General features: G+C 49.3%; 1 protein-coding gene across 1 annotated transcript; it reads left to right on the top strand.

Moving 5' to 3' along the window:
• Positions 1–477: 477 nt before the first annotated feature.
• Positions 478–9,721, top strand: UBXN11 (UBX domain protein 11; the record flags this gene model as incomplete). The annotated part of the gene is made up of 11 exons (XM_009864751.1): positions 478–578; positions 1,293–1,368; positions 2,386–2,441; positions 2,939–3,053; positions 4,373–4,590; positions 4,910–4,987; positions 6,336–6,453; positions 7,439–7,542; positions 7,774–7,841; positions 8,588–8,725; positions 9,556–9,721. Coding segments are annotated over 11 exons (1,238 nt in total), but the record flags the coding sequence as incomplete, so codon positions are not given.
• Positions 9,722–10,686: the final 965 nt, after the last annotated feature.

Raw genomic sequence — 10,686 nt, 5'->3', positions numbered from 1 at the left:
TAGAGAAGTCGTATCCAAATGCTGACCTGTTTTCTTTCTTTCACACTCCTTGTGCACCTTCTCAGAAGATGACAGGCTGTCTCCTAGGACGAAGGATCCAGCAGGAGAGAGACTCCCCTCCTGTTCAAGGGGGACGACACTGAAAAAGAAAATGCAGGGTAAAGTCCCCCAATGATGAGAGGATTTGAGGCCATCACAGTTTCTCAGTGACAATCTGGTGGACTCAATACCCCAGGCCAGGGCTAATTCCTGCAGAATCTCTGGTGTATGCAGCGTGCTGTCGGTGACACAGCTGTCTCCCTACCAGTCAGGAGCCAAGGGATTTCTACCCAGCACCCCCAAAAACATACCCCTGTCCTACCCGCTGTAGCACAATAGAAGTTCTCGTGTGGGGTCCCATATAGTGCAGCTGAGCCTCCAACATTTTAGAGCCTCACGCCATTTCAGAGAGACAACATATTGCGTTTGTGCTTTCAGACTCAGCTGGCACTGACATGGAGCTCATGTCCTCCATGATGCAAAAAATCACTCTGTTGGAACAAGAAATAGAGAAACAAGCACAGGAAATCCAACTGAAGGTAAAAATCCTGCCCCTTAGTGCACCTGCTCTGTGCCCTGCTTTGACAGTTGAAGCCACAGTAGCGTCACAGCCACTCAAAGGTGGTTTGAGCTAAAACAAGTTACTCTGTAGCCTGCTCTACTAATTACACAAAGCAACAGAGCAATGGTGTTGGTCCTTGGGGTGGGAGAGTGGACAATCTCTGCTGTGACTTCTTAAAGGCTCTTAGCACCCTTTCACTGACTCCTCAGCTGTTCTTTTCTTCCTTCTGCTTTCTAAAATAATAGCTGCTCATGCAGCAGAGTAATCCTGGAGCAGACTGTGCATTACAACAGCTTAGAATAAACACCCATTTTTAATCTGGCTGCAGAGATGCTGGTTTCACTTCTCCATCAGCTGTTTACTGCAGGTCAGAGCATGAGCTGTGCCCATCCGTGGGCACGAGTCTGTGTCTGCCTACAGATCTTGGGCAGCTGGAGGAGATGGAGATAGTTCAGCGTGTCCCTCAACTACTCTTAGGAGAGGCATATTTATATCCCATCCCTCATTTGAGTCTAATTAAGGTATTTTTGAGGTGATACAGCCTTTCTGACCCTTATTTTGCCTGTCTCTGAGTGGGATGAGAGCACGTGCACCACTGATTCACCTAGCCAGGACTGATCACGCAAACTGTGCCTCAAGGTCCCGATGGCCGAGGAACTAAACCGGGTCATTATTTGTTCTGGTCCTGAAGGACAGGAGGATTGCTGAACTTGAAGAGAAGATGAAAGCCCTTCAGGAAGGAGAAGGTAAAAATTGTTCTACCCTTGGCAACTTGCTCCTACCCGTGGGAGAGAGAGCTACAGAGCTCCTGGTACTGCACCAGAGCAAGCTTGGAGCCCTCCCTCAGAGCCATCCTCACCTTAAAAGCCCAAGAGCCTCTTTGGTGAGTGGTATCGGTTACACACACGTGGTAGCCTTTGCGAAACCTTTTCTGGTGCGGTGTGAAACGTTATTTCCTGACCTATTTTCTCTGGGTTACTAAGTTTCCATGAGCATAGACGAACCACACAGATACCTGAGGATAGTGAGAGAAAAAAAAAGAGAATGTTAAACACCACAGACTTCAAACAGGCTGAAAAAACAGAGCTACTCAGCTAAAACGACATCAAAAATCTACTCAGAGTCTCGAACACTATTACAGGTGCAGGCTCACTTGTCCTCTAAGGCAGCCTAACTCTAAACTGAATCCAGCTTTGGGTGACTCACTGCAGGTCTTTCCCCTCATTCACTTCCTTGGAATCCCACAGCTCTCCAGCTGAGCCCAGACATGTTCCCTGCAGTGGCTGAACTACTTTGGTAGCGCAGAGCTGTGGTAAGTTCTCCATTTCCTGAGCAGAGAATAAGAACATGTCTGTCAAACCACAAACATGTGTTTCGTAGCTCATCATGCACTGTTCTAGCCATTCAGCCTAGTTCTCTTGATCTATTAGTGGACACCTGCTCATTTTTTTAATAGGTTCCTGAAGACTAAGTAAGCCCAGCAATGCTCACTGTATAATTGCAAACAGCACTGCTTACATCAGCTTCCTGCAACACAAAATTTCACCAATAATGTCCACAACTGTCTTTTATTCTGTCAGCACCTTTCTCAAACTGCAACAGGTTGGATTGTCAGGGATTGACATGCAGAACTCATGTTCAGCTTCTGTGTCATATGGGTTTGAGTTCACTTACAGTGCAGGCAGATACTGCTGGGGCACCTGTGCTACGTGACACGGGTTATCTACAGCTCTTGTTTAAGGCTGTACATAGAAAAAAACCAAGTCTTTCCTTTTCATCCACAGCAGAGGAACTGGAAATTCGGTGCCTTCAGCTGCAGACCCAGGTCTCTGAGATGGAGGTGAGACACCTGCTCACTTGCCCTGAGCCACCTGCACCTTTGGTTTGAGGCCGTTGCAGTCTCAGGCTGGTTGGGCTTTTTCAAGCTGCCACTTTGATGATCACAATTCTTCACCTCACCCCTCCGAAAAGAAAGGACAAGTTGGGTGTGAGCTACAGGGCAGTAGGAGGGTTTCTTAATACATAAACATTTGTGCCTCCTGCAAGCCTCTTCATTGGGATTTCCAGAACTGTAGAAATATTCTTTGCAGCTACTACAGTCTGGGGAGATTACTGTGCCACTACAGATACCTCCATTCTCTCTTTTGCCTACTAATAGTAGAGCTGCTACTATTACCCTGCCAGTGAGTTTGTCTGTCTGCCAGGGCCAAAGAGCCCCAAGATAACCCTCCTTCTTCACCTCTTGTGCTCCTCAGTCACAGCTAACCACTCTGCTCTCAGGCTTCCATTTCTAGTTTTCTGAAGCTCTGGTCTACAGTGCTGACTGTCTTCTTACAGTGCTTTCTAAATGACTATGGCCTGATTTGGGTTGGAGAGAGACATGAACAGCCAGAAGATCTAGAATCACTTGAGGATGAAGAAGAGCTGCCAGCAAGGAGCCTCTGGAAGTCAGGTAAAACACCAGCACTCTTTCTATCCCAGCTCTTGCTGCATGCTTAAAGAAGGTATGATACTCCCCAGGATAGATAAGCATCAAAGATCCAGATTTTGGGTCTTCAGAATTTGTGATCCTCTGCAGAGGTCTTCATATCAGTCCATTTCAAGGACATGGAGCAATTTAACAGGAGCTAAGCCAGGTAGAATGTTGGTATTTTGTACACCTATCTTCTGTAAGCTCTGTCGAGGGGAAAAGGAGAGAATCCAATGGCTCAGCCTTTTGGAAGGATACCCTCACAGAAGCTGCTTCCTGCGGATATCTTGACCCTTTGAAGCTTGATTGCGCTAACAACCCTGACGTAAAAAGAGTGGAAAACGGAATCAGATGCTTTGTGTGTATAGTAGCTGTAGTCACTTATTCCTATTGTCTGGCTCCATCAGAAAGTATTGTTTGCCTTTCCTCCCAACCACCACGTGAGCGGTTTAACTGAGACCTGATTGTGCTGTATAGGGTCCAAGCATATTTGGCAACGGCTTCTTAGGAAGTGGTAACAGAGAGAAAAAAGAATAATACTTGGGCTGTGCAGCTAATGCTGCTTCGTAACCACCATGCAAATATTAGCTAATAACTAATCGTTCCCTTCCTTAGATGCAGGAGGGAAGAAGACAGGGCAAGCAGTAGAAAACAATTTTCATTTTTCTCAGCTCAATCGCCCTTTTTAGGGAGATTGTCCCCACCCTTCTTTGTCACGTTGTAAAAAAGCAGAACAGAAAATGCCAAATAGCATTTCCTCTTCGGATTTCATTTTTCTGACCTTTTTACTGCTTCACCCTGCCACCTTTCTCAAACACCTAGATAAACATCCTCAGCAGCATCCCGGCAAGAGTGAGCAGTCTGCTGGTGGCGCAGAGCAGGCAGCTGCCTGCGCTTACACCGGCATTTCTTCAGCGTGCCCACCTGATCCATTTATCCAATCTAGTTAATCCAACTAGTTAAGTGCCTGACTCAGTGCATTTTACAGCACCACATTAAGGGACAACATCAATACTTCGGAAATCACAACTCAAAACAGGAACCGAGAGTGGTGTCTAAAGAGCTGGCTCCATAGTTACGTTAGCTTGCACCAAGAGAGCTGCTTCCTCGCTGCCCTGCCCTTGTGGTTTTGCACACACCCATGTAAACCCAGCAGCCCTGCACCACTCGCACCACGCTTTGCAGAAGTGCAACAGGCAGCACAGCCCAAAAATGTACCAATGCACCTCGAATTCACATGGAGGCGAAAGCCGCGCAGCTCGCATCCCCCTCCCCCTGTAACTCTGAGCTCTCTGCCACAGGTGAAGCGGTCATTTCCAAACACCAGATCGATTTTGATTTAATCATGAGAAACGTGAAAGATTTGAACGCGCTGGCTGGAGAAGGCGTTTCTCGAATCGAGTACACGCCTGGGGGTGCTCGGTTGAGACAGTCAGCAGCCCTCCCTCTCACGCTGTACCAAAACGGGATCGTCATGTTCAACGGACCCTTTCGGCCCTATGGGGACCCATCCACGCAGGTACGGAAAGGTCAGCAGAGCAATCAGACTTGGAGCCATCCCTAAGCCTCAGGAAAGGGAAAGTGTAAGAATAGGGCTTGTGAGCAACTCCCAGTCCCAAAATGGGGCAGCTGCTGAGACCTCCAGCTTCTCACCAGCATTCCCATGGCACTAGTGTATCCTTGCATAATAATTTCTAAAGGTGGAGATTCTGGGTCTTTTACGCAGACTTTTCTGCATGGCACTACCATCACAAACAGAAGCAGCCCAGAAGGAACATATCGGACATGGGATAAATAGAAAGTCTGAGATATAACCATGAGCTCTCACTTTGTTTCAGCAATGCCTGCAGGATATTATGGATGGCTATTTCCCCTCAGAGCTGCAGATGCGCTACCCAGAGGGCATCCCTTTGCAGGTGAGCAGCACAAAACCCTTGTCATCAGCTTTTGGGAAGAAATTGCTTGTTTGCTTCCCAAGAAAATTGTTGAGGTTTCTTTCACCAACCTGCTGGGTGCTCCTCACAGCAAATTCAGGTTGAGGTTTCTGAACATGCGGCTTAATTCTTGTGCATGTGTGTCTCGGGGAAAGGGTGGCTGGGAACACACCTGCTAGAGCTGTTACAGGAAACAAGTGAGCGTTTTGGCATTGGGAGTGAATGGTTTCTCTGCCTCAGTGAACCCGGAACAAGACTTCTAAGAGCACAGCAGGCTTTGTAGAAGAGTAGTATGTGCAGCATCTGAAGAGCTGAGTAACAAAAAAGGAGAAAAAAAAGTTCTCAGATAGCTCCCCTGGAAATGCTTTTAAAAACAGATTGAACAAGTGTCTCTCAAGGAAGATGTCAGGAGAGTTTATATTGCCACAATTTAAATGGATTTGGCCACCTGAGGTTCTTTTGGGCCCCACTTTTTGATTCCTCAAAAAGGGCAAAAAGCCAAGGCCACATTTTCAGGCAGAGAGCCTCAGAGGACTCTAATCTAGGTCTTCAAGTGCACGCGATATATAAGCAGACACAGAGGTGTGCACGTATCCACCGCAGGGCACAACTGCATGGGTGAGTATGAGGTCAGGACAGCCAGAGTGGGCAGGTAGGAGTGGGAGGTAGAAAGTCAGATGGAAAATAGATTATACGAGGCTCTTGGGGCTGTGGTTCTCCATAATCTGTGAAGAGCCACAGGACAGTAAACACAGACACTGTGATATGGCCAGCCAGGGTAAGAGGAACATAAGAGGAACCCAAATAGAAGGACCATATTGGTACAGCTTCCCACAGAGCTGGAGCCTCAGGGTAGCACACTGCCTTCCCTGGTCTGTAGAGCCAGCTGACAGTTCCTGCTGTAGCTTCTTATCGCCAACCAATCTGGCAGTAATTCCCTCTCCACCCCCAACCTGCTGCTTTCACATCACTTTCCACCCCAAGACAGTTTCCAAGTGTGGAACAGACACAGGGGAAAGGTCAGGTCCAAGCACATTTCTTACAAGTCGTGGAAATGAGCAGCTGCCCAGCGCCTGTTGAGAGGGATGATCAACTACCCTGTGGTCTGGGGGGCTAATCCCAGGGGCTTGAGGAAAGGCACCTGCCAGGATTTGCTTTGTTAGAGAGATGAAAATGCATTTTATTGAGTTTAAGCAGCTGGAGCAGTTTCCAAAGGAGCAGCTCTCTTGGTTTCATTTGAGATATACGATTCTTGGTTGTCGTTGCTGTGGTTTATTTTGTTCTGGCACAGTGAGAACGAGCTTTACGGCAGTTGGCCTTAAATCAACAGGTCACTGACAGAAGGGATGTGATATTTCCGGAGAGAGACCTTCCAGGGAATTTTCCTGGCCGCGGCCGAGTGGTTGGCCATTCAAAATCAAGCGAGGTGCAGGAAACCGAGATCTCAGGTAAATTCTTAAATGTAAATTCTTAAATGTATCTTAAATACAGATAAATCCAAAAGAGGAGAATCGAAACCTTACCGGGGCAGTCCAGCTGGTAGGAAGGGAATGTGTAGAGTCTCAGCGAGGAAGGTAACACTTCTGGGTCAGAGCCCTGCACTTGAAACCCCAGCGTTGCTTCAGGAGCTAGGACCCAGGCAGCACACATAGTATCCTCTCATCATTAAATCCCCCTAAAGAATGACACAGGACAAGTAATAGAACCAGAAGAATCAGCAGATTTCCATAAATCTCTTTGCCCTGCACCTTTCTGAAAGGCTAAGCTCCTTCTAGCTTCACCTTTACCAGCATCAAAGGATGCTGAGGGAAACCTGCAGATGTGGGGGGGAACCTTGCAAACAACCTTCAGTTCTCCTGCAAGCTCATTCTGAAAAGCCAGACTAATCTTAACTGCCCAAAATAAGGGGCAATTCCTCTTCAGACTTTCAGAAGAGAATATGGGACATAGTTCATCTCAAGGCCGTTCACAAACAGAAGCTGTACTAAAAGTTCCCTTTATCCAAGTAGCAACGAAAAGAAAGCCCACAAAAAAAATCCCAAATAATTGCCCACCACAGGAAAAAAGGGATGGACGCGTAAAAATACACTTTCACAAGACAAAAAGACTTCCAAGTCTGTAAAAATTGTCATAGTTTCAGTTTTTCCTGCTCACAGCAGGGCTAAGCAGCTTTCTCCCTGCTGTGCATCCCAGCTGTGTGCTGAACAGGCTGCACAGTCGCTCACTGGTGATGCTGACAGTCAAACATCCAGCAGGCCAGAAAGTGGGACAAGCTTCAAACAGAGGAGACTGAGAGACGGCGTCAGCCCAGCTAGGGGAGGTTAGAGCTCTCCCTGTCGGCTGTCGCACTCTCTCATTTCACCAAATCAGCCTATTCCGGGGGCAAATAGTTTGTCAAAAAAGGTCACACACATCTCCCCTCTGCTCTGGCAGGTGCCGAACTCTCCTTGGAGCAGTCTCTCAACAGGCTTTCCGAGCCCTCAAAACACAACGAAGTCGTGACCGGTGTCCAAGATTCAGCCAAAGCAGTGCAGCAGGTACGAGTGGATGCCCCTCAAAACACCCGCAGGAGGCGGCCAGAAGCAATTCCCTGGGCTCAGCGCCCTGCACAGCACCTCCATCCCCTCCTTGGGCCTCTCTCAGCTCTGCCCAACCTCCAGGCTCCACCAGTGCACACGTGGCACTTTGGCACCTGCTCCTGGGCTCTTCTGGCACTGGTTGCTCTGGGCAGAGCACACAGCGCTGACACTCACCTGGTTTGGTTTCAGGGCTCTGGTGGGGCACGGAAAAGCGAAGAGATCCTGGTGGAGACGCCCAAGCTGTCTGCTCTGGAGAGGTACAGGCATAGCCCCTCCATCCCTGCCCTGTCAGGCTCTCACCTGCCTCCTGTTTGATCACTGAGAGTTTATTTCAGGGGTTTCAGTTGAGGAAGTAAATAGACTTTCCCCTTTTATCTTAAACCTTAGAAAAAATAGAAAAAAAAAGCGTCAAGTTTGGTCTTTTAGGAAGACCAACAAATTGTTCATCTTTTACATCTTTTCTCTCTAACAAAAGCTTTTGCTGTTCAAAATGTTATTTGCTTTTTGCTGTGAAATACTTTTCCCAACAGCAAGCCAAGGCCTAAGAGATTGAAAACAGATTGATTGCTTGTGGTCATGTTAAATGGGAGAATTTCTCCAGGAAACTGATGCCTGAGTGGGAGGTTCATACTAACAACACTTTTCCATTCATAGTCTTCTGACAAGACAAGACCCAAATAGCTAATGAAAAAAACCCCAAGCAGATTATTTTTAATCAAAAAGTAGGGCAAAGTACTTACCAGACAGCCCTGATCTAAAATGAAGAAGCTAAAAAAGGTCAGCAACCCTCTTTCCAAGGCACCTTTAAGCAGGGAAAGCAAAACAGCACCTTGGTCTGTGCGTTTGTCTGTTCGCTCACAGTCAGATGAGGTCTTGTTCATCTCAAGGAGGTTCCCAACTGTGAAACATCCCTCCCTTGTTCCGATCACCACAGCAGCCCAGAGGTTCTGCACTTCGAGTAGAGCCCTCGCTCCTCAGCTGATGAGGTTTTTTTAATCTCCAGGGTGAAGATGGCTGAAGCTTCTGCCCTTGACGTCTCCACACTCCGCATCAAATCTGAGAGTGGGGAGCAGACGTACATCGTAAAGATGCTCTTCACAGAGACCATAGGGGACCTGCGCCAACACCTCACCCGTGCTAGGTAGGCCCTAGGACTTTCTCGCTCCCCACCCAGCTCCGTAGAACCCCAGGGAAGGTTTCTCGGCTGCTGCTGAAGGCCCTGGAGCTGCTCTTCAGACAGATCAGCCTGAGCCAAGTAGGGCTGAGGATTTCAGTCCCAGCCCTGGGAGCTGCTGGGCACCAGCTGCTGTTCTGGCTCCACCAGAGATGTTTTCTGGGCAGCAACACCAGGGCCACGCTTAGCTCAGAGCATTTAATACCCACCTTTGCCAAAAAGCTGACACAACAGCAGAGACAAACATCTCTTGTCCTCCTAAAATTGTCATCTGACCCAGGTCCATCCCTGCCTTTGCCTCCTCGTAGAAACTCAGCAACACTTGCCTGACTAGTGCCACCGTCCCAAGGTGTTGGGGCAGCCAGGAAGCTGAGCTGCAGTGGATCTGCTGCTGCTGAACAACCACCACCAGTTCTGCATCCCAATGCATTTAATGCTGCCCAAGGGCTCACACACCCCCTTGGGGATGGTTCCAGATGGCTGAGGGGACCCTTTTGGTCTCCCCATCTTGTTACTCCCGTTGTGGGCTGTAGCTCTGGCCTCGGTCAGAGCCCACGATGAGCTCACTGCTGCTGGGACACAGGAGCTCCCTTTTTCTCTGCAGCTGTGCAGCCTGGAACAGCCGCTCCATGCCTGGCTGTTCGCAGCTTGGGCGGGAAGCTCTTTTTTCTACTTGGCCTGTGCTTGTGAAAGTCTCGCCCTCTGCTCTTACACAACCACAGCTGCATCAGCAAGAGCATCCCAGCAAAACCTTGGGGGATCCTGTGTGTAGGAAAGACTGTGCTGTTCTTTCCTAGGGGTGGAGACTCCAACTCATACGAGATCATCAGTACCTTTCCCCAGAGGGTGTACGCAGCCACCTCCAGGAGCCTGCAGGAAGGCGGCCTGATCCCCAATGCCTCCTTGCTGCTGCGGAGAAAAAAACCCTCACAAAGAGAGGAGACAGGGCTGCAAACAGCTTAACAGCTCCAAGCAAGAGCTGTTCACCCCAAGCTCTGCAAGAGGAAGTTGCTGCCTTACACCATCAGCTGTGTTATAACCTCCCTGACCTGTGAAGAGAGGTCTCTTTCCAGATCTAGTTTTATTGCACCGTTACCTGGGGCAGAGGGAAGAGCTCAGGTGAGTGGTTTGGCCTCTCCTGTCAGCCGCGGATGCTGGACCCAGTCCCGCTGCCTCACGGGTGGGTGATTTTCCCCAGGACAGGCGGACTAACACAGCAGCAGCATTTTTTGCAGCTCAAACCCAAGGCTGTTTCTCATCTCTGCTGGAAGTTCCTAGCTTAGGGAAAGTCTCCAACTTTACGTTGGTACTGGGCAGCCGCTTCGCTGGGCTCAGGGATTCTCCATAGCAGCAGGACAGACAAACAGCCAGGCTCGATTTGCTTTCCACACACAGCCACACCCTAGAGATTTCAACTGCACTCACACCATGAGAGAAACAGGCTCAGTTATACGGTTCCTGGCAAAGCAAAACCAAAAGGCCTTGAGCCATTTGCAATGCTGGGACCAAGCCAGACCCATCTCAGCCAGGAGATCCCACTGCTGGCTTTCCTGTACGTGAACAACTCCTTCCCTTGGACAGCCCCCAGCTCCAGCGGGGCCCGTGCTCGCAGCCACGCTGAACCCAGAGCCACCAGCTCCTCTCCCTCGGCAGCCGATAGCTGGATGCTGCAACAGGACACCGATGTCATTGGAGAAGAGCGTACTCCCTTCGCTGCTTCTCTGCTGATCCCTGGCTAAAGCATCTTCCTCCCTCTGCCGTGGGCTGGGCCAGCACTTTGCAGGCCCCTTTCCCCAGCACATTCTTCCTGTTTCAGCTGTGACAAGCTCCCACTTGACTCCCGGCCGACGACACTCCCACTCGTGTGAGGCAGCGCCTTCTGGCAGGGTCCCTTTTCACAAAAGCCCTGCAGCCGGTGTGCCCCCACC

Source organism: Apaloderma vittatum, unplaced genomic scaffold (genome assembly GCF_000703405.1).
Source record: "Apaloderma vittatum isolate BGI_N311 unplaced genomic scaffold, ASM70340v1 scaffold42262, whole genome shotgun sequence".
Taxonomy (NCBI): domain Eukaryota; kingdom Metazoa; phylum Chordata; class Aves; order Trogoniformes; family Trogonidae; genus Apaloderma; species Apaloderma vittatum.
The sequence above is the reverse complement of the archived record's forward strand: the minus strand, read 5'-3'. Positions and strand labels throughout refer to the sequence as shown.